Below are 24,320 nucleotides of genomic sequence, written 5' to 3'. Positions count from 1 at the left end.
GGGTATAGCCTTTCCAGTTGTTTCTGACTAATGTCAACCAGTTAAGCATGAACATAAGTATGTGCATACCTAAGAGCTAAGTCACAATTAGATGCCTATCTAAGACTAAATAATTTATTATGATGCGAAATGAAGACTATCAAATAACCATTCTTGCTATCCTCTGTATTCTTTTCTTTCAGTTTTATAGTGAGGAATATAAGAAATAAAATTTCTTATAGGAAATTATAGTTTACATATTCAGCCATGGAGCCTCTAAGAAAATTGGGTGATACTGTAGAGCTGAAGGTCAGGATATAGTGTGGAATATCTTTATCATGTTCAACAGGGCAGAGTTGCCAAAATGCTGCTAGAGCCAAATTGCTGAATGAGTAGAGAGGACACAGCTCCACAGAATCTGATTTGGAGCCATTGAAAAAGGTTGTGATGTCTCTGTTATCTTCCATTTATCATACAGAAGATGCCTTGAGGCAATAAGGCTCTGTTGAATAGTCTGATTCAAAGTCAAAGAATATTCAGTTTCATGGCATCTTCTCACTATAAACTCTGCTTGGAATTCCCAGCCTCTCAACAATATATGGTTCTTCCTCTGTCTACTTCTCAGTGAAAGTGCTCTACATCAAAACAGAGGAAGACAGTTGTGGAAGTGGGGAGGCATTCACACTGTGTTATCTTAGTATTTTGTTGGGCAAAGTGTTTGGAACAGGTAGAAAGCTATGTGTAAGTACAATCTTGTATGGGGACATTCAGAATCTAGAAATCTGCATAAATTCTATTTAAAGCCCTGTTAGGGTCTCTAATAAATTGTCCTAGATCTTATAAATTTATGTTTTTAGAACAACTATGTTTGAGTCATAAATTGGCCCATGTATCTTTTTTAATTGCACTTTGCGCGTGTCTACGCATTGTACTACTTGCCATACAGGGCACCATGGCAATGTAGCAATCACGTGAGTCTACACATAGCAATCATGTGAGCAGCTGCTTTGCCATAGTGGTGCCCTTTCCTGTTTTAGTGCACCACTATGGCAAAGTAGTGGCAAAATCTAACCGTGTGCAATGCACATGGCTCTCAGTGTGGGCAGTTACTTCCAAAAAGAAGTACTAAAGCACAGTGCTATAGCAATGCCGCCATACGGTGATGTGTAGATGTGCCCTTTTAATGTTTCTTAGACTCTTTCACTGAAAGAGTGAAATAAATATTTCCATGTCCCACAGTCAAATGTTTTCAGAATCTCTAAAAATAGTTTTACCATTGGACTAAATTATCCATCTGACAGCTAAGCAATACTGTAAAAATATTTGAACAGTATCAGCTCCAAATCAGTTCTTAATAAATTCAACCTCGTGCTGAGATAAAATAAACAGAACAATTTATTCCAAATGGGAAGTCAAAATCTTTGACAAAACTTTTGAGTTTTGGATTAAGAAATGGGTCAAAACTTGTTTAATTTCTTTAACCCTGTGCCTGAATTTTCAAATAAGCTTCTCCTAAAGTCTGTGGAATTGTTTTCTCTTTCATCAGAGGTAAATTTAGATATGAAATTCAGTGCTTCTACTTCCACGAGTGAAAGTTGTAGGATCAAACCATTCACTTCCCCGTGTTCTGATGCATAAAAGCAAATGTTGCACTGAAGGGTAAATGTAATAAAATTGGTAATTTTTGACACATCAGCCTGATATGAATCCCAGGAAAAATAATGGAAGAGCTGCCATAGGCCACAATTAATAAGAAACTAAAGAGGAGTACTATACTTAGTGTCAACCAACACTGACTTATGGAAAAAGATCTTGTCAAACTAATTTTGTTTTTATTGGATTACAATCATGGTTGATTAATGTAATAGTGTTAATACATGTAGACTTCTGCAAGACTTTTGACAAGAAACTGGAATGATGCAAAGTCATGGCACACAGTAAATGGATCCACTGAAAACTGGTTAGCTTATAAATCTCAAAAAGTATTTGAAAATGGTGAATCATCATTGAGCTAGTATGCTTCTAGTAGGGTCCCCCAGGGATCAGTTCTTAGCCCTATACTATTTAATATTCTTACCAATTATTTCAATGTGCAGTCAGTCTCTTTTAAGAGATTAGTAGGGTTTCTAGTCATCACCATCTTCTTCCTATTCAATGATACGGTTTCTTTAAGGATTCAGGAGCATGCAGAAGGGCCTAGTAAATGGTAGAGACAGACACTGGGATAAGTAGTTCTGGGGGACTAGTAAATATCTGGAGAAGAGTCATGCTACTGTTCTTTTAAAGCCTGGGACTCAGCTGTGTAGTGTAGACTGGAGGAAAGCTCTGTCTCTCAACCAGCCAGGAATAAGCTCTGAAATGGAGAACAATAAATATTCTGTCTCCACCTTCAAAACAGGTAAGACAGAGGAAGGGTTACTGTCTATTGGGTTATCCTGTTTCAGGCTGGAAGAATCTGGTTCTGGGCTTTGTTAATCCAGACCAGTCTCTGTTTAGGATCAGTGTGTAATTTTGTTTTTCATGGTGAGGGTAAAGAACTGTTGGAGCAGCTTAGTAACTCTCTGTTGCTTGAAATCTTTAAATTGAGATTGGATGATCTTTTAAAAGGCAAGCTGCACTTTGACACAAATATTCAGGGAATCTTTATGCCCTGTATCATGCAGAAGGTCAAACTAAGTTATACCAATAATTAGGGCCTGGTTTAAATCATGAGCCTAGCTCCTGGCATGGGAGCTCCTTTAACTGTGAAGTTCCCCTCACACTCTCCTGATTCGCAGATGGGCCCTGCAGCTTGTCACTCACTCCTGATGATCAGGGGGTGAAATTAAAACCTCTGTTTTTGTCTCCTAACCATCAGGAGTGAGCCAATTGGTGGCAGGGGGGTGTGCATGGGGAACTCCAAAATTAAATGAACCATCATGCCACGAGGTGGGCCGACAATTTAAACCGGGCCCTACCAAAAATTTCTTCTCGTCTTAATTGATGAATTTCTTCTTTTGTGTACTGGAGATAACGATACTTATTTTCTGTAGGAATTTGGAGATTAACTAGCTAATATTAGCACAGGTACAGCACTTTGAAGTGCGTAGGCTGCTGGATGTTGTTTTTGTGACTGCAAGCGCTGTCCCATTTTTATCAAGAAAGGTTGTTAAAAAGAAAATCACAGAAATGGGGATATTTCAAACTGTGATAAGATGATTGAGACCTTTGTATGAGTAAGACTTGAATAAACCACAAAATCCTTTGTAATGAGAGCAAAATTTTTTTTTCTTCAAATAACTGAATATTGAGCTAAAGGAAAGGTTTCTTCTGTGCATGAATGGGCAAGTTTTATATGTTTAGTATATTTACTTGATGATTGCTTTATACCAGAAGTTCCCAAACTTGTACCCCCTTCTAGATTTACCAGCTGCTCACATACCCCTACTAGCATACATTTTATAATTTAACCCCTTAAGTGCCAATTATTATCATAATAAAAAATAAATCTGCCATTACACAATTTCTCCCATGTACCCCCCCACCCAAGACATTTTGCAAACCCCAAGGGTATGCATACCACAGTTTGGGAACCCCTGCTTTAGGCAAACTAAATAATGTAGTATAGTAAGAGGAAAACTTCACAATAAACCTTACATGTCAACAACAGGCACCCAATACAGTTCTTTTCCTTGATCTTTATTTCCAAAAGGTCTTTATTACTTCCATTATTACTGTTTTATCTTGTCTTGCTGCTGCAATCCACAAGCATCTTGCATGACTGTCCCTATTTGGTTACACTTTTTTTTTTTCAACCTGAGTCAGAAGGCAGCACAGTTTAAGAAAATCTGCTTGCCCTCCTACCGAGCAGCTTGACATCGAAACTCCCTGGGTACTTGGCTGATATAAGCCTCAAGTAGCAGCAGAAACCAGGCTTGCAACAATCTGGATTTGCTGAGAAAGGAAACCGTATTCCACCAGATCAATAGGAAAAGATCCTCCTTTCCACATGTTGAATCTGAATGGAACACTATCAAGTCATTTAGGGTCCAAATTTGGTCTGTAGCAAGATAAAAACTTTTTACAGATGATTTGTAAAAAGGTGTATTAGTGTTGCTATTGTGGTTTGGATTCTAAATTTAATTTGGCCATATGTGTGTTAATGTGTTTATCTAGATATTTCTACTTCTGGGCTGCCAGAAAATGCAGCAGGCTTAGCCCTGCAATTGCTAGCCAGAATGGAGCCACGTGAGACTCCCTTGAGGGTCCAGTGAGATCATTTAGCCACTATGTGGCCTATACAGCTGGCATGTCAGGACCTGTGTACACCATGCTAAGCTATACTAAGGTGCAGTGCTGTGAAAATATCCCATGCTATGCCATGCCATTCCTGTTCCCTGGTGCTGAGAAGATACCTAGCCCAGAACTTCTCCAATAAGCACTGGTTATATGCCACAGGGCATTTTTCAGCATTCAGCCATACACAGGGGAGCAATAAGGTGGTGGTGATCCCTATCACAGTGCAGTAAAGTAAAGGTATTTCTAGCCCAGGTAACCAGGGAATAGGTTAGAGACTGGGGCAGGACTCAATGATCTTCCAAAGTCCCTTCCAGCCCTAATGTCTATGAAATCTATGACTACAAGTACAGAAAGTGAAGGAGATGCCTCAGTCACATAGGAAGAGGAAGGATGTGACCGAAGGCCTCCCAACTCAGAACTGAGGGCCCGCAACGTTCAGCTGATTTTGATGGAGGTAAGGGGTAGTAGATCTAACTGTGGCAGAGGGAGGGGGACAAAACTGAATTAACTGGTAAAATGCCATTGCCTAGGCTGAGTGAAAGGAAACATGAAGTCATCAACAGTCCTCAGATACCCGAAGGCCAATTTCAGAGGGATGGAGACGGGCTTTTCTCTGTGACTGTATGGGTCAGGACTAGGAGTCACAGCCTCATGCTTCAGCAGGGGAAAGGGAAGCTGGTTGGAAATGAAGGGAAACATTGAGCCTGCGAGGATGGCCGACCGGCACCTGCGGGGCTGACAAAGCGCAGCGTCAAGCTGCCCGGAGCCTCGCTGCCGCCTCCGCGCCGTTGCTGGAAGTTTATGCATTGCGGATGCGGCGGGGCGGCCCCGCAGCCCTTCCCGCAAGGCGGCGGCGGCGGCGGGTCCCAGCGCACCTGCCCGCCCGGGAGAGCGGGAGGAGGCGGCGCCGCCGCTGCAGCGGGGCGGGGAGAGGAGAGGCGCCGCAGTGTGGGGCCGGGGCCGGGGCCGGGGCCGGGCCAGTTGCTACGGGACTGCCGGCTCGCGGCGCGGCTCGGGGCGGGGCCGGACGGGGCATGAGCGGCCGCCGCCGGGGCCGAGGGCCGGGCTGAGCGGGTGCAGCAGGATGGAGGCCGGGGACGCGCTGTACGAGGAGGAGGAGGAGGAGGAGGAGGCGGCGCCGGGCTACGACTTCGAGCCGCTGCCCGCGCTGCTGGAGGACGAGGTGAGTGCGGCCAGGGACAGGGGCTGCGGCGGGCCGGGCCGGCGGGAGCCCGGACTGCGGCTGAGCCGGGTTCCCCCCGCTTTCCACCCCGGGGAGGGCCAAGCGGCTCCATGACCTTCCGGCGCCCGGCACCTGGACCCAGCACCCGAGCAGTCTCCCCTTGCCTCGGCCCCAGCGCCTCGCTCCGCCCTTCCCCCCGCCGCCAGACACCTGCGCCCGCTCGCCCAGCCCGTCTGGGGGCCGCCACCGACATGTTGCCACTCACGGGTGGTGTTTCCATTTCGACGGCGAGCAGCACTCAGGTCCTAAACAGGCCCCACGTTTTCCTGAAGAGCTGGGGGAGCCAGCGGCCTTGTGGAGTAGGTGGCCGGAGAGGCTTCTGGCGGCCCCAGGTGAACTTCTAGTACTGGGCCCCCCTTCGCTAGAGATAACGATGATGATACTCAAAATATTACCATTTTCGGGGCCCCTTTGCAATGATGATACTCAAAATATTACCACTTTTGGGCCCCTGTTGCGTGGCCACCTGGTTCACCCGTGCCTGTGTCCGGCCGTGCTACTAAGGCTCTTTTTTCGGTCTTGTGTTAAAACTGGAGGTTGACTGTGCCGAGCAAACTAAGTGCTCACCTGAAGCTACAGCTGTCTGGAAGTGCATAGCTTTGGCCTTGCCATGTTGCTGCCTGTATCTTCTTTTAAGTCATTTGATTGGTTATAGAGCACGGGGTTTGCATGGTTGCCAGTCCTTTAGATCATCATTTATCAGCCTGTGGGTCACGACCTAAGAGTGGGTTGCAAGAATATATAAAAGGGCAGTGAACAAACTTAAAAAATGGATTTTCTTTTAAAGGAGAAAAACATGGGAAACCATGGCTTTCCCCTTGCAGGCTGGGCCAGCCTGCGAGGGACTGCTTGAGCCCCACACTCAGCCGCACACGCTGGGGGCCTGGGGCCTAGGGGTGGGGGCAGCAGGTCTGGACTGAGGGGCACTGGGTCAGGACTGGCCATCGATATTTACGAACGGGTCCTGGTACAAAGAAGTTTGAGAACCGCTGCCTTGGATAATGTCATTTGGACATCTCTTTGGTTTGGTATTTGTTTTGCTGCTTCAAAAAAATGCTAGTCTATTAAAAAAAAAATTTCCGTTTATTTTCTGGTCCTGTGCAAGGGTCTCTTGAGTGTATATTGGCAACATCTTATAGAAGCAAGGCATTGGCTGCTGTGGTTCCCCTGCTTTATCTATGGCAGGTGAAAGTATAAGACGGGGCAGGCAATTATTTTGGGTAGAGGGCCACTTACTGAGTTTCAGCAAGCCATCAAGGGCCTCATGACAGGCATACCAGGGCAGATTAATTTTAATTTTCTAAATTTTTTTAGGGGCCCCGCAGGCCGGATAGAATGGCCTGGTGGGCCGCATCTGGGCCCTGGGCTGCATTTTGCCTGCCTCTGGTATAGGGTCTATATTGTGTCAGGGTTGGTGGTAGTTTTGTGTAGAGTTTAGATTATGGTTTGTATAGGATGGTTTGGATAAAGATGATCCTGGTCCAGGGAGGGGGTTGGACTAGATGATCTCTGGAGGTCCCTTGCAACCCAACTTCTCTGTGATGCTAAAATCTTCCTGATGCAGGAGAATAGCTCAGCTGGTAAATGTGAGAAAATGAGAGGAGACCACGAAGTTCAGCAAACTCCTGAAGTCTCCAAAAAAAAAAAAAAAAAAGTTGCCACTCACTGTATTTTACCTGTTTGGTTCAAAGATTTTTTAAAATGTATTTATTTATTCTTTAATCTGAATGGGTTATGCCAATCTGAGTTCTAACCAGGGATTAGTACATTGAGGGGAAATATGTTCAGTTTTTCATCCTGCTTGCACCTGTATGTTCATGGGAGAGACCCTGCTACACATGCGAATTTAAGTTTGATAGCAACCAACTATAAAGTTAGTACATTTTTTAGGTCCAACTTTATAGCTGGTTAGAGCCTTTTATCATTTGATAAGTACTTTGTACACATAGCTGGTCTCGTGATTAACTGTGGTTAACCTTTTAATTGTGCAATACCTGTAACATGCAAAGGGGGCCAAAGACCCCTCCCCTATCTGTCACTAAGTTTGAATTTAGGTATTTAAAACCTTTTTACTTCTTTGGTGCCTAATACTACAAATGTTCTCAAGTACGTAGGAATCTACTGGAAAAAATGTAAAGCTCTGCCTGTCCCAAGTGCCTCAATCTTGACAGTGCTGAATAGGCAGTCTTAGTTCATGCTTAGTCCCTGTTGGGGTCTGAAAACTGGATACTCCCAATCTGGCAGATGTTCTCAGTGTAGTTCAGTTGGAAAGAACACTTACCTCAAACACTAGGGAATTTTTACATGTTTTTCCAGTGCGGCGATGGGCACTTTTAATTAGTGAGCTGTGCTAATTAAAAACGCCCGCGTGTCGTGTATCAGTGGCTCAGCGTGGAAATGCAGTATGGTACTAATACACATGACACGTGAGGCTTTCAGTGCATGTCAGTTTATTCAAGATTAATCCAGTCAGTTTTATCAAGATTAAGAGAGTCTGCTCCAATGTGCTGGATTTCCAGCACGTTGGATCAGACTTCCTGCTTGTGTGGCCCTTACAGCCTAATTCTGTCTGAAGGGTTTGGACGGAAGGGTGTTCTGGGACAAGTCTTCATCAGTCCTTCCTGTTGAAGCTATCCCACCTTGTATTGAATAATTTTAAATATACTTTGGGTGTAACTAAGCTTTTAAATATACTTTGTGCTAACTAAGCCTAGTGGTTAAGGCACTTGCTTGGGAAAAGGGGAGACCTGGATTCAAGTTCTTCCTTCGGCGAATATTTATTTACGTAAGCATTTAGTAGAGAGTTGTGAGCCATGAATCCCAAATGGAAATCCCAAATGTAACCCAGAGGTTTTTTTTAAAAACGAAAACCTCTTCATCTTTAGAAGGATATCCAGCTGGAAGCTCTGAACTTATTTTACAAGCTCTAAATAAGCTTCCTTGATACAACACCTCTTTTATATCAACTAGAACCAGCCATGAAGACTCTGAAGAGAAATAAGGGCCATTAAAAGACTTTGGCAGTCCAGCACTAAGTGTGCTTGTACACGTGCTGGGAGGCTGCTCCAACGTGCTGGAATTCCAGTGCATCAGAGCAACTCTGTTAATCGAGTCTGCTGGAGTGTGCTAATTAGTGTGCTCCAGTCAGCCTCTGCATCTTGTGTATCCATGTTCCTGGGCTTCAAAATGGTGGCAGGGACACTTTTTAACTAAAGCTTGTTCGATAAGATTTAAATAAAATGCCCCTGCCACCATTTTGAAGCATGGGGCAATGATACAGGGAACACTCCAGGCACTTTAATTAGAATGGCTTTTAATGCCGCTCTAATTTAGGCCCCCCCTCCTCCTCACCTCCGGAGCACATGTAAAAATGGCTTACGTGTCTAAGGGTGGAGAAACATGACATGTTTCAAGTAAAACTAGTTTACTTTGCAGCGCAGTAAAACTGGAATGGACACATGGTACAGGGCTTTTTGAAGTTATCCCATGCAAAATGTTTTGTAACTTTACCATGTGGAACATGTGTGTCTGCTCTGCTAATTGATTTCATCCCTGGATGGCTGCTTGCTCTGTGAAAAAAGTTTTCCTTTCATCTCTTACTTGGGTGTGGTAATACTGACTACTGCTGGCAGTTAGCTTGAAAGAGCTAGTCATTTCTCCTTTCCTTACTCTGGAGTAAAATTAAGGTAACTGACAGTAGTAATTGTGTTGTGTGTCTGCATCCTCCCTTTTTAGGTGTTTAGCCCCAAATATGGGTTCCACAAGGCTCAGCATGCTGAGTGGGGAGCTGCCTGAGTTAGACCATAGGATATTTGGAAGGCAGGAGTATGTTTGGATGGCCACTCTTTTTTGGGGGCTTGAAAAAATATTTTAGGGATCATAATAAGGTTATTTTAAAAAAAGTATAAAATTCACCAGATTTATTAGATGTCTATTGATAAATTTTTTATTTTCCCTCTCATCTACCCACCTCTTCTTCCCTCAGTTATATAAGCTGGGTGAATGTTTCCTGAACAAGTTATGGGAGAACTTCAGGAATAACAATACAATCGGTATTATCCCACCAATTCCACTTGTTTCCTGGCTAATATACAATACTCACAATTCCTTTCAAAATTCATTATAAAGCTTGCAATGTGGGGAAGAGAAGTTTGTGTTTTCAATCTAACAAATATTCCAGTTTTTCAATATACTTCAGAGATTTTGACAGCGTTACCAATTGTGTGTGTGTACACACCTATTATTATTTCTGAAAATGTAATAATGAGCATGCTAAAAGCCTTAGGCTGCTGGTTGAACATTTCAAGGTGTTTATATATTTTGCTATTAACTAGCAAGTTACTTTCTCTGTCAGTTGCAGAATGTTGTTGTCATTTCTTTGCTTTTCTGGGATGCAAACAAATCAAATATTTCTTTTTTCTTTGGGTTTAATCCCCAAATCTACATGTTCTGCTTTATTGTAACAGCTGCCCACCGCCCCCGCCCCCAGTCAAAAGAAGATGGCGAACAGCAGAATCCCTGTTGCTTGCTACTGAAATAATGAGCAAAGCAAGCGTAGCTTAGCAGAGATGAGCAGTACAGCTTAAGGGCTACAGGGTCTAGCCTGCAGACTGCTAGACTGCTGATTACGCTAAGCAGCAGCACCTGGACCCTGTTTCCAACTAGCCAGGTCGAGTGAATGGAAAGGGGCATAAACATAAGCATAGGACTTGGTGGTGGAAGGGATCTGACCTAGATCTCCATAGGTTAAGGAGCTCTGCAGGGATGAGCAGGGTATGAGGATACAGTTTGTATGTTTTCTTGCTGCTTTGGGCTTGTGTTAACTGAAGGTTTGGGTGGGGACCCTGGGGGTGCCTAGGAGACCCTCAGTGCTTTGAGCCCTGCAAGAGTCAAGGACCCAGTGGGCTGAGGTAGTAGGGGAATAGCTGCAGTTGTCAGGGACCTAATGTAATGAGATAGTGAGGGAGCAGCATTTCAGGGACCCAGGTCACCCCTGCAATGGTCAAGAGCTCTATGTGCCTAGTGACCTGACACTAAGCCCAGTCCAGATGGTTCAGTGAAGGAATTAGAGTAAGACCCACGAGTTATGGGCATGGTTATGGGGGAAGCTGGAGAATATAAAGTGGTGCCCTAGCAAGAGTGTGCTACAGTGGGTGCCAGTGATACATGCCATGTTTTGGGGCTAGTTTATGGGTGAATGGTGCCTCCTGGGACTGGGGAAGCACAGTTTGTGGGCAGCAGTGGCAGTGGTGGGGTGGCAAGCAGTGACTGCCCACAGAAGCCGGTGGCGGTGTTGGCAGCAGCCAATCTCGGTGTGGGGAGCATGTGCCTCCCCTACCAGTTCCCTATGGGCTAGTCCTCAGAGAAGGCCTAAAGGGGTAGGTGCCCCAAAAAGCAGCCTTCCCTGGGGCAGGTAAGGGTAAAAGCCTTGGAAGAGTAGGTACCCTTTCCTTAAGGAGATGATCCTCCAAGCCCAAAAAGAGGTAATCCCAACATGGATTAAAGGGGCAAGAGGGTGCAAAAGTCCCCATGGCTCACCAAAAGCATCCGGGAACATCTCCCAGCTAAAAAGGAGGCATATACCCAGTGGAAGGGAGGGGCCATCACCAGGGAGTACTATACCTCTGTTGCTCGGGGCTGTAGGGGGGCGGTCAGGAAGGCCAAGGCAGAGATGGAACTAGGACTAGCTACCCGGATCAAGGACAACAAGAAGTCCTTTTTTAAATGCATAGGGGTTAAAAAGAAGGTACCGGGTAATGTGGAGCCTCTGCAGGACACACTAGGAAATCTGGTGATCGCACTAGACAGCAAAGCTAACCTATTTAACAATTTCTTTGCCTCCATTTTTCTGAGCAGGGACCGGGTCATTCCCCTCCCCCTCCCCTGCCCCCCCACTGGGACCTGCGTAGGCCCCAGGGAAAGTTCACACAGGGTCAGAGAGGACCTAGTCAGGGAACTTCTGGAGGGACTGGATATATTTAAATCAGCAGGTCCTGATGATCTCCACCCCAGAGTGCTGAGGGAATTAGCAGAGGTCATTGCAGGACCCCTGGCACGGCTTTACGGGCACTCGTGATGCTCTGGCGTTGTGGCAGAGGACTGAAAAAGGGCCAATGTGGCTCTCATTTTCAAAAAAGGGAGGAAGGAGGACCCAGGAAACTATAGTTCAGTTAGTCTTAGTTCAGTCCTGGGAAAGCTTTTTGAGAGAATTATTTTGGCACATGTCTATGAGGAGCCAGCAGGGGAGATTATGCTTAGTGGCAACCAACATGGGTTCATTAGAGGCAGGTCCTGTCAGACCAACTTGGTGGCCTTCTATGACCAAATCACAAAAGCCTTGGATGCAGGTGTTGCAGTGGACGTAGTCTTTCTGGACTTTAGGAAGGCCTTTGACACTGTCTCTCAGCCCATTCTCATTAAAAAAATAGGAGACTGTGGTGTCGACACCTACGCAGTCAAATGGGTCGCCAACTGGCTGGAGGGCTGCACCCAGAGAGTGGTGCTGGACAAGTCATTTTCGACCTGGAGGGATGTGGGCAGTGGGGTTCTGCAGGGCTTGGTCCTTGGGCCCACACTGTTCAACATCATCTGTAACTTGAATGAGGGGATAAAAAGCACCCTGTTCAAATTTGCAGATGACACTAAGATATGGGGAGAAGTGGGCACGCTAGAAGGGAGGAATAGGTTGCAATCGGACCTAGACAGGTTACAGGGGTGGGCGGATGAGAACAGGATGGGTTTCAACACTGACAAGTGCAAGGTACTGCACCTGGGGAGGAAGAACCAGCGGCATACCTACAGGTTGGGGAACTCCCTTCTTGTTAGTACAGAGGGAGAAAAGGATCTTGGAGTCGTTATTGATGCCAAGATGAACATAGGCTGACAGTGTGGAGACGTGGTCAGGAAGGCCAACTGCACCTTGTCATGCATCCACAGATGCATCTTGAGCAGGTCCAAGGAGGTGATCCTCCCCCTCTATGTGACACTGGTCAGGCCACAGCTGGAGTACTGCATCCAGTTCTGGGCACCACACTTCAGGAGGCATGTGGATGACATGGAGAAGATCCAGAGGAGGGCCACCCACATGATCACGGTGTCAGCAGGGCAGGCCCTACAAGGAGAGGCTACGGGACCTGAACCTGTTCAGCATCCACAAGAGAAGGCTGAGGGGGGGATCTAGTGGCTGTTTACAAACTAGTTAGAGGGGACCAGCAGGCATTGGGGGAGTCCCTGTTCCCCTGAGCACTCCCAGGAGTGACTAGAAATAATGGTCACAAGCTGGCAGAGGGTAAATTCAGATTAGACATCAGGAGGTGCTACTTCACTGTCAGGGCGGCTAGGATCTGGAACCGACTTCCAAGCGAAGTGGTGCTGGCTCCTACCCTGGGGTCTTTAAAAGGAGGCTGGATGAACACCTTGCCAGGGTCATTTGACCCCAGTACTCATTCCTGCCATGGCAGGGGGTCAGACTTGGATGATCTGCTTAGGTCCCTTCCGACCCTACCAACTATGAAACTATGGTACTGTTGTCCTGTGGGACCAGGCCAACTCTCAGGATCTCAAAATTGCACATGAGAGCGTGTGACACAATTGTACATATACACAAAAAAAATCAGGCGCATACACCCACCCTAGGCACATATACACATACTACCAACGCAGGCACATGCACATCCAAGATTGCCAGTCTAAGCACACGCATACTATACACACTGAAAATTAGACAAAATCAGCTGTCAATATGCACAGACCCCAATACACATACACAGATCACCAATTCACATATGATGATCTATATCATACACTACACACCTACACATATGCACAGGTGAGTTCCTAACTTGGGTGATGTGTATGTGTGTGCTTAGGGTACTTGGGATACCTAGGATGCTTGGTAACTATGGGAGGGGAAGTAAAAGGTCGAAGATTTCCAGAAGGAGGGGAAGAAGGGACATGGATGGGGGTTAAGATGAGAGAGGGGAAAATAAGAGCATGAAAGTTGCTGGGACCAGGATTAGATCCAGCATACTGGAAGGGACCTGGGGTTACTTGAGGTTAATGTGCCCTGGGGTTACTTGGGGTCACCTGGTGCCAGGGTTGAAACAAGGAAAAAAGGTCTGCTGGCAAGGAGGAGACAGCCAGGAAACTGAGGGGCAGAAAGCTGGGAGATAACCGGGAAATCAAGGAGGAGGGTTGAGAGGTCAGTAAGACAAAAACCCAACTTGGGGTTTCAAAATAACAGGTTTTTTAAACAGACAACACACTACACAGCCCCACAAAGTTATTGGTTCCCCTACAGACACACATGTACGTAAAAAGGCTTGGTGGAGAGATTGAAGTCAAGGTGTGTAGGGACAGAGTCCAGGTCCTTTGCTTGGGGAAGCAAGGTGGGTGATAGCTACCTATCCTGGGCTGTGAGTTGATCCTTGATGACCAGTCGGGGTCTTCTCCAGCAAGGTGTTATCCAGAGGGGGGTCGCTAGCAGGGCCTCTGGGTGGATAGGTGTTGTGGTGTAGTGCTGATCCAGATGAAGATGGTGTCCCAAGGAGGTCACCCCTCTACTACCCCTCTTATAAGAGTTGGCTACCTGTGTCTTCTATGGGAGGGACATGTCCAGGCAAGGACAGTCCTAGTGTACTGAACATATGCACTCCAGGCAAGGACATGCAGTTCCAGGTGTCTGTGTTGCAATAGTGGGTTGGCTGATCTTTGTAGGGTCTTTGTCTTTCAAATGCTGGGTCTCTGGTTCCTGGGTGAGTCAATGGAAGGCAATAGTTTGGATGTTGAGCTGGTGGTCCAGTTGTTGAGTTGATTATTCAGTAGAAGCCTGCTACCATTGTATCTCAGGTACCCTCATTCATCCCCATTCATTCAGGAACCAATTTACATAGGAGGGGTAGGTGTGAGTCACAGTTGCAATGTATTGTATAGGGAAGGGGACACAAGATGGAGGCTTGACATACGAAATGGAAACTTGACATCACTTGATATTACTTTGCAGACGCAGGCCTAAACGATACAATATTAATTTGAAACAATAAAAATCAATGCAAAATGATAGGAATACAATATAGTACAATATAAAACAGTAAAATCAATACAAACATAACAGAACATTATTTACAATATAAAAAAGGGCTTATTATAATAATAGCATACAAGAACTTAGCTTACCTAGTACTACTTGTAGTCACTTATAAGGGATAGAGAGGGCAGAGAGAAAGTCAGAAATGGTTGGGGAAGGGAATGCATTTTAAAATGAAATTAAAGAAAAAAAAAACTGGGGGTTTTGCTACAGTACAGGCAAAAATTAGGACCTCAAGTGGTAGGTGCTTCAAAGGGCAGCCTGTTATGGAGGGAAGGATGAGTGCATGGAGAAAGAGAGGAGTCCTGCTCAGGTTAACTCAGGCATGAGGACAAGCAGCAAAATGAACAGAATGGAGAAAGGCGCCGAAGGCCAAACTCTGGTCTTCTGAAAGATGCCTCCTAAGTATATTAATTTGGCATAGCTGATGAAAGGGTGAGGCCATACTGGAGAAGTTGGACTAAAACAGGGGTGAGCAAAATATGGCCCATGGGCCGAATACAGCCTGCCAGGCCATTCTATCCAGCCCTTGGGGCCCCTAAAAAATCTAGAAAATGTATATTTATCTGCTCCTGGCTGCCTGTCAAAGATGACAGAAGCCAAGGGCAGTAGGACCCAGGGGAAGCTGGCAAGACTCACCAGCAAATGCTATATTGGAGAAACTCATCTTCGTATTAACAATATTTAGAGCCCCCTTCCATCGCTGCCCCTCCAGCCGCTCTACCAGAAGTCTCTGCCTGTCGCAGCTTTCACTGCTTCCCTGCATGCTGCTGGCTGCTCCAGCACCATGTGGCCCCCAGCTGTATCACCGGGCCACAGAAGCACGGGGCTGAGCAGGCACCCCAGGACAGCATGTTTGTGTGTTCATGGGGTGAGTCCCACATGCACACCCCAACATACACAAGTACCCACACCCCTTCACACCCCAGCCACCCTCCCCCCACACCAATTCCCCCACAACCCTCCCATATCAACCCATACCCCACATATCCACACACACATGCTTCCTCAATCCACACCCACCCCACACATGCCCATGCACCCACAGCCCCCCACAAATCTATTCACACCCACCCATGCCGCCCAACCACCTCCCACAATATACAAGCATAAGACTTCATTTTAAGCTACTGTGCAATCACCTCTATGTACACTACACAAACGCATGTAAATCAGTACAAAAATATTTTTTGAAATGAAATGAATAAATGTTGTAGACTTTTGATTTTTAGAATATAACTTGGTATTTTTTTGGTTCTGAGATGGCAAAACCCCTTGCTGAAAGGAGTATTTCTGGGGGTAAGGGGAGGCACTTGTGGTGGCAAAGGTCAGGGGTTAGGAGGCAGGACTTCTGGTCACAAGATGGCGGTCAGGGGCAGGGCACCTGTCAAGGGGCAGAGCTACCATACCTTGACAGGATGTCAAAACTCGGTAAGCTGCTCTCCACCTGAAATAATTGCTCACCCCTGGAATAGAAGAACAGGAGTAGCATGGCCACGTGGAGTACCACAAGTAGGTATTACAGCTGATACCCTGACAAAAAGTTATAAGCCCCTGTGTTAGTGTTGCCACATCAGAAGCATAGCAAACCTTCAGAACAAGCAATAATGTCGGTTTTGGGAGGACCACCAGATGCCACCTATAACTTCTGTATCTCTCCTGTAATATTTGGTATTGTTTCTTACTCCAGGATGTCCGCTCTCTCGCTCTGATAGCAGAAGAACTATATTGTGTATATCTGTGTTTTCTTATATGTGGTACTGCAAGGTTGTGGTTGTCACTTGCAGAAGAAAGAACACTTGTTTGTTTGTTTTGTGTTTTCTTTTTTGACTTCCTGGAGAAGTGTGTTTACATAGTGGTAAAGACGCTGCATTTTAGGCAGCTTATCTGCTTCTACATTTTCTCCCAAGTGTTGCTCTTTTCAGGAGATCTTGGCATTTGAGCACTCTTTTACTCTTTCAGATTTCCCACCCCCCCCACCTTCTGCCCTTGCTTTCTGACTTCTAGCTTTATCACTGGTGGTTCCTTCCAGTAGTTGTGTCACTTCCTAGCCATATATTGATAAGAATCCCTATACAATTTGTACTATAAATGTCCAGGTGCTTAGTGGTTATGACTGAAGAAGGTGTAGGAAGTCATTTGAGATACAGGAGCTTGCATAGCCTGCCAATGTAGAGAACCTTTGTATTTTGTGTAGAGAGTCTCTGGTTTGGAATGACAGGCAGTGGAGGCTGCCCAGAGGTTTCTCTTTAACAGGACGGATACTAGCAATCAGAAGTGAGTAAGTAGAAGAACTCTTTGTCTCAGATTCTTCACTTGATGCATTAATCTAATGGCATTAAGGAAGAGGGAACAGTTCTAAATTGGTGTTACTAATACTGATAATAATGATAATGTTTAGAGGAAAAGGTGATTTCAGTACTTAACGCCACCAGTAGGATCATGCTATCTCTTTCTGGACCCTGTTAGGTGACCTCCACCTTGCAGAATGTGACCCATGGTAGAGAAGCACAAGTTTTGTCTTTCATATTCAGCTAAACATGAATCCAGTTTATTTCCAAGATGGAAACTCATCAGAAGTAGTTCTTCTTCTTCTGATTGAACCCAGTTATTCATTTTTGTTGACAGGAAAACATAGTCTGTGTTTGTAATTCAGATGATCTCCCAGACTGCTTTCAGGACATCAAGGATGCATATTAGTGCAATTATAGTAGTCTTAGGAATATTCAGGAGGAGTGTCTTGCCACTCTGATAACCAGCATTGAAGTAATCAAAAGACTGAGAATAACTGAGAGAAAACTCTAGTATAAATACTTTTGGAAATTATTTTATTTATTTCTACATGGGTCATGACAGCCATCCATTGCAGGCTTGTTAAAGTTCTATTTGAATAGATTCTTTCTTTTCTTGTCATGATCCATTTGTCCATTGTCCCGTTTGTCTAGGAATATACTATTAATCAAATGCTCTGACTGTGAGTTCCCTTTTTCTCAGTCTGTCTCCATCTTCATACTTAATGTTGTCTTTCACAGCTACCTGCCATAGTGTTTGACAGCAGGAAGTTATACCTAAAGATGGTCCTAGACCTTGTAAATTATATGGCCAAGAAAGGATGTTCAGGTTTTGTAGCATGCACATTTTCATTTTCAAAACAAACAAAAAATTCTAACCTTAACCATTAAGATGAACTTCCAAATTTGAATGGTAAGATAAGAAAAACAGTGAGTCTACAGATGGCCCTAATGTTTGATCTCTTCCTTCACATAGTTCATCTTGATGAGCTGTTACTTGAAAGCTTAGTAAAACTTGAACTTGGAGCCAGAGGTTTCAAGCTGGGGGCTTTTGACCAGGGTGCTTTGAAAACTCTAGCTAGATTCCTCTTAGTTCTTTCTCTGCTCCTCAGTCATACTACCAAATCTGGGATTTTCTGCCCTGCATTAGATTGGCAGAATTTGAAAGTTTTTGCCTTCCTCTGTAGGTCATGGTCATTTTCCTAAGACATTTTGTGTCTATATTAACCAACCACTCCTCTGTCATTTTAGTGGCAGAGCATTGGCAGTGCCCTTGTCTCCATTGCTTTTACCTCTAGCCTAGTGTAAGACATTCTTGGGGTTTATAGTTTTTTGCCTTCTTGTGTGTGAGGGTTTGAAAGGACAGCTTGGAACTTTTGGGGTAATCTGCAGATTCAGGGGACTGAACTAAGTAGCCTCTTCCAATCCTGTATTTGATTTTACTATAATCCTTTCAGCAACTTGAAACACTTTAGAAATATGTATCTAGCTATAAATTGTTAGCTAATTTTTCTCTTAATGATTGCATTAAAGGAGCACATAGGTTTTTGGAGATTGTTTTGCAATTGCTGCCATATGACTTTCTTGATTAAAGTATGATGATGTATCCAACTTGAACTTTCACACAAGATGGTGGGTCAATGTGGGGGCAGAGGGAAATGCTTGTTTTGACAAAAGGGCTTTTAATTTCACTGTGGATGAGTGTGTGTCACTGGACAAGACAAAAAAGGAATGACAAATATCTTGAGTCTTTGCTTTTCAGGCTGCGAGAAGGAGCAGCTAAGAAAATTGCAGTGGACAGCAGTGAAGGAGAGGGCTAATGCTAATCTGCAGTAACTTGAAAGATCATTTCTACTCTAAACTCCTTTTCAGGGTTCATTATGTCTTTTAAACTTTATTCATTTTAAAATAATGTCAAAATAACTAAATTTGTCACTTCATTTCCAGGTTTCATTAAATGAAGCATTTTTCTCAATTGGCCATAATTTTGATTCAATTGTTTAAATGACAGTATAAGGAATAAGGTTTTTGCCTTGAAAAGTTAACGCTCAGAATCAGCACTCTCTTACTTGACTTTTCAGCTGCCTGAGATGTTTGAGCATGTTTGTCTTGAAATCTTGTCTTACCCACCATGAGCCCATCTCTCCTGGTCCTTGTTTTAGTTCTAATTGTTCCTTCAGTGCCTTTTGGAGGATCTCTGTCACCTCCCACCACTTCCTGTTAATTATCTATATGTGCTGATATGGCTACCAGGCATAGAACATCTAATGGTAATGTTTTCAGCTAATCAGCTTCTTAAAGCATCCAGTGTTGGAAGGAGATTCCTGGATATTATAGTTTACACAGATAAGGGTCACCTGTGTAAATTAGACTGCATAAAGCACTAACAACATCTAAGGGTATGTCTCCCTCGTGCGTGCAATCTAATTAGCTTTGCTGTGAAACCAGGCTTAGCCTAGCTCACTGTAACGCCAGTGTGATGGTATTATTTACTAGTCCAGAGCTAGCCTTGGTGCATCTACACATTAGACCTGGTAGATCTGGTACGTGAGTTAGCCCGTCCATAGCCAGCCCAAAACTACATTGTACAGTGTAGACATACCTGAATGTCTCAAACAACAGAGCTTTCTCTGTTCTCGGAATTCCTCCTTGGGGCTTAATGAAAAGCAGCCTGCCACTTCTGTGGTAATGGGGTCCAAAGAAGAAGATTTCTTTAAATTACATTATAAATTTACATTTATAAATAAATAGTAAATAACTACTGTAATAGGTTCCTATAAAGGGGGAAGGCCTGAGACAAGTTGCAAGTAACAAGGAAGCTGTTGAACTCAAATTTTGACTTTAAAAAGGATAGAGAAATTCTTCCCCTTGAGCATATATTGCACGTTCTGAGGCTCATAAAGAAGCCTCCAAAGTTGAAACACTAACTAACCATCCCAACATGCCTTTTGAGAAGGCAAGTATTCTTCCCATGTGGAAGATGGGAGTTAAGAATTGATGTGCCTAACTTTATGGCCAGGGACAGACATTACACACAAACTGGTTTGAGTGATCAGAAAGTGGTTTAAACCTGTAAGAGAACAGATGTTCAGTGTACATAAACCAGTTCCAAAATGACTGAAACCGGTTTGAGAGAAACCTGGTTGAACACAGTGTCAGACTTAACTGATTTGGCACAAACCAGTTTATGCATTATCTGTTCCAGACCTTTTGCTGGTTTGAGTTAAATCAGAGATCCCCAGCATCCTTGCAAGCTCTCTGAGCTGGGCAGGGCTCTCCGGTCCAGCTCACCCAAGCTGGCCCTGCCCCTCAGCTCCCCAGCCCGAGCAAGGGCAGGCAGGGGTGGAGGTCTGGCCAGAGAGGGGTTTAATTCCGCCTTCCCTGTGCCACCAGCAGGGACCGGAGCCGGGTCTGCCTAGCACTCCCTACCCTGCTCCTCACTCCTGGCCCAGAATAGGCCTCTGGCTGTCCCCTCTGCTGGAGGCTGGAGGGAGACAGAATAACCCCATCACTGGCCAGGAGGGGCTTGCCTCTCCCAGTGTGAGCCCCTTCCCAGTGGGGGCTGCACTGTAGAGCTCTGTGGAGGTCTTGCAGGGCTCTGGCCCGCTCAGGACCCTGGCACTGCCACGCACAGCCGACTACAGCTTTGTTGGCTCCGCAGTGCGGCCCCTCACTGGGAAGGGGCTCTCATTCCCCGCAGTATGACAGGGACTGCTGCTCCCTAATAAGGGCCCTGCTGACTTCCACTGCAGCGGCAGGGAGGAAGCATGGCAGGACAGGGATGGGGTTATTCCGTCTCCCTCCAGCCTTCGTTGGAGGGGACAGCCGGGACCTGTTCTGGGCAGGGAGCGAGGGAGGAGTGCCAGACAGACCTGGCTCTGGTCTCTGCTGGTGGCACAGGGGAGGGGGAAATTAAACTTCTCTCTGGTCAGTTCGGCCTGGCCTGGCCGTGCCACCTCCCCACCCCCCCCCCAGCTTCCCTGCACCGAGGGCCACTCTGGTGCTCCCTGGCAGCTGGGCTGAGCAACTGCAGGTATGTGCCCACATTTCCTCAGTGCAAAGAGCACGTTTGTCCAGTTACACACCAGTTCAGCCCGGGCAGGTTAGGCTAACCTGCAAAGGTTGAATCAGTTCAGGCTCCAACTTCTTGAATGTCTGTCCCTAGCCCATGTGTTAGAGCCAGGAAACTAACTTTCATTTTCTTTAACCCTCATTTCCTTTGACTTAAGTCACTGTGCCTTTACTATTAAGACTGTCTTTTTTTTTTTAAATATGGTTGAGGAGTGTCTCAGTTTAATAGATCACAAATGTGTTTTCTGATGTTTACATATTGTGAGGTAGTCATGCAGGTTTGCTGTGTTTTAAGAGACTTGCTATACTAAAAGGGATTTAGGCTCCATACTTGAGGACATGGGGTATTGATCTTTGTCTTAGATAGTTTGAGGACTTCCTAGAAACATGTTGGATTATATATTACATATGACACAATTGGCTACAAGTAATATCATGAAATACAAAATAATTTATCAATTCATGTCTTGGCAGGAGAATGTGTCCCTTGCTGATATTTTGTCACTGAGGGATAGCTGTCTTACTGAGCAAGATATCTGGGCAATTTGCCTGGAGTGTAGCCATTCTCTGAAGAGTGTCGCCCATTCTGCAATCTTCCAGACACTCTGCATTACTCCTGACACTTTGGCTTTTAACACCAATGGCAATGTATGCTTCATGGAACAACTCAGTGGTAAGTATTTATGCTTCTAGGCAATTTGTTAAAAAGTATGGTAACGCATGCTGAGAAGATTAATAAAATGTTATACTGTATTCATCAAACTTTACATAGATTTTAATTGGATTGAAAAGCATATTTTTTTTAATGAATAGATGCATGCCACGCCATGTGAAACTACACAAGGCTAGGTTTTAGAATGGTAAAAATGGACCTACATCAGTGCTAATGCTGAACAGTTTTCCAATTCAATTTAATAAGTACTTGTGTCCATGACTGTATAGTAATCAAAACATAGAAAGAATGTATTCTGGTGTTTTTCCCATGTGAATTCATTACCCATGAATTTTAAACATTGTCAGTCATAGATGTATGCAGCCACATGTTTGAGAAAACACAGGCAAAGTATAATCCTTTGCCATTTGTCTAAGCCTTAAAGTAAGTGTACAAAATGAAAAAGAAAGTTGGCATTTATTATCCTTTGTTGCAGCTGGTCATAGATTTGGCAGTAAAATACATGTGACCTGGTAAAGTTTGTATGTGACAGGGACTGAGTGATGTCAGTCAGCCTTGACTGTTAAAGTTACCATTTTTCATGAAATTGCTTCTTCTCTAGTCATGAGTGACATGTAGAATATGTGGCTTAAGCTAGTGGTCTCCAAATTTTTTTGATTGCGCACCCCATCAGTAAAAAATTTTTGAGCACGTACCCCCAATATATATTTATATAAATATGAATATAAAAAGAAGTTCTAATATTTTCTTCCCGCATCCCAATGGATTGTCTTGTGCACCCCCTGGGGTGCACGCACCCCACTTTGGAGGCCACTGGCTTAAGTGACTGCAGTTCAAAAGTGAATGTTAAGTGTTCCAAACAGCAGCATATAGCAGAATCTTCTAGTATCACAGGAGATGGGAGGGTGTGGGGGGGATGCCTGGTGTAACAAAAGGACTTTTGATTTCATTGTGGATGAGAGACTGTCACTGGGCAAGACAGAAAAGGAGTGGCAAATATCTCTAGTCTTTGCTTTTCAGGCTGCAAGAAGGGGCAGCTAAGAAAACTCCAAGTGGAGAGCAGTGAAAGAGAGGTCTAATGCCAGTCTTTAGTAGCTTGAAAGATCATTTCTATTCCAAACCCCATCTCTTTAGGTTTTATTATGTCTCTTAACCTTAATTCATGTTAAAATAATACCAGGATAACTAAACTTGTCACTTAATTTCCAGATTTTATTGAGTGAAGTCTTTTTCTGAATTGGCCTAATTTTGATTTAAATTGTTTAAATGGCAGCTAGAGGGATTAGATTTTTAGATTGTTGAATATTAGTGGTACCACAATTTAAATGAATAAAACATGAGCTTTGAGCAGGCAGTTGGACTAAGTTACCTCCTGAGGTCCCTTCCAACCCTAATTTTAATTTTCTATGACTCCATGATTTAATAAAACAAAAGATATATATATATATATATCTTGTTTCTATGTATATCTAAATTTGATTAATCTTAAAACATACTAATGAGATTTAGTTATTTAAATCTGTTTCACTTCCAGATTCTTACAGCCAGAGGCTGCCTGTGCCACTTGTGGCCAACCTGAAGCACATGCTCCACAAGTGACACCAACAGCCCCTATGGCATGCTGGAAGGGGACAGGCAACAAAACAGCAGATAGGTCAGGAAACAAAGAAGAGTAGAATTAGGAGCAGAAAGCAGAGGAAGCAAATCAGAACAACTCCTGGGGATGGTGGGGGGCTAATTTGCAGCACAGAACCAAAAGTTGACTCCCATTGCATTAGCATGATGCTACAGTATTTGGCTTACCTGTGCAGGAGAAATCTCTTTTTTCTTTCCTTTAAAAGGATTATTTAATTTTATTTTTTTTAAATATTTATTTCTAGGGGTCTTTGTGTGTATTTAAGATTTTGTAAGAATTTTTTTAAGTCTAATTTGCCTCAACAATGTTTCTTTAAAAGATACTACTTTCCTTGTTGAAAGAAATAAGGTTGATAGATGAAACGTTTTTTAGTGCCAAAGATTTGAGATCTTGGCTTTATTTTGGAGCCAAAAAAAGAAAGAGTTCACAAGAGACAGAAATCTAAACTAATGGCTGAAAAGTATTTAAGCTATAAATTTGAACACGTGAAGGTACCTCTTTAAGTACTGAGGTTTTTTTTAATGAAGAAGAAAAGGATATACAATAATGGTGGCACCATGCTGCTCCACCTTCCCCCTGGACTCTGAGCTGGGACACTTGACCAACTGTCTGGGATCAGCCAACAAAATTTGGAACTGTCTTGGCTAAACCAGGATGTATAGTCATCCTATTTATAAATGACTTGCAAGTAATTCACATAGTTGTAGGATGTCTTTCCTTTCTAATGGTGTGACAGTATGGGTTCCAACTAACAGGACAAAGAAGGCAAAACTGAGTAGCAGCACATGCAAAAATACGATAGTTGTCCGTTAAAGAGCTTTTTGATCTAATACAAATAATAATGCAGCAGATTTTCCAAATATAAAGTATTACCCAACTGTAACCTTTAACTCTTCTAAATGGGTTCAGAAGGAGAAAGAGAAGCAAAGAGAGAACCCATGGTCTGCAGGGCAGGACGCTACAATAGAATAACACTACTTTCTCCACATCGTAGGAAGGGAATTGTTGCTTACTGGACAGCAGATATAGGAAAGTGGTTCTTGCAGAAAGCTACTGTATTTCAG

At 44.2% G+C, this 24,320-nt stretch overlaps 1 protein-coding gene across 1 annotated transcript in view; it reads left to right on the top strand.

Annotated features, from left to right (window-relative positions):
• The first annotated feature begins 2,337 nt into the window (after positions 1 to 2,337).
• Positions 2,338 to 24,320, top strand: part of KNDC1 (kinase non-catalytic C-lobe domain containing 1) — a 145,287-nt gene continuing 123,304 nt past the window's right edge. Inside the window, exons 1-3 of the mRNA XM_090058721.1 lie at positions 2,338 to 2,377; positions 5,007 to 5,440; positions 21,422 to 21,620. Of these exons, the coding sequence (XP_089914847.1) occupies positions 2,338 to 2,377; positions 5,007 to 5,440; positions 21,422 to 21,620 (673 nt within the window). The remainder of the gene's footprint in view (positions 2,378 to 5,006; positions 5,441 to 21,421; positions 21,621 to 24,320) is intronic.

Source organism: Crocodylus siamensis, chromosome 7 (genome assembly GCF_052110815.1).
Source record: "Crocodylus siamensis isolate JL-2025a chromosome 7, ASM5211081v1, whole genome shotgun sequence".
NCBI lineage: Eukaryota > Metazoa > Chordata > Crocodylia > Crocodylidae > Crocodylus > Crocodylus siamensis.
Note: the sequence above shows the minus strand (reverse complement) of the source record. Positions and strands in the feature narration are given on the sequence as shown.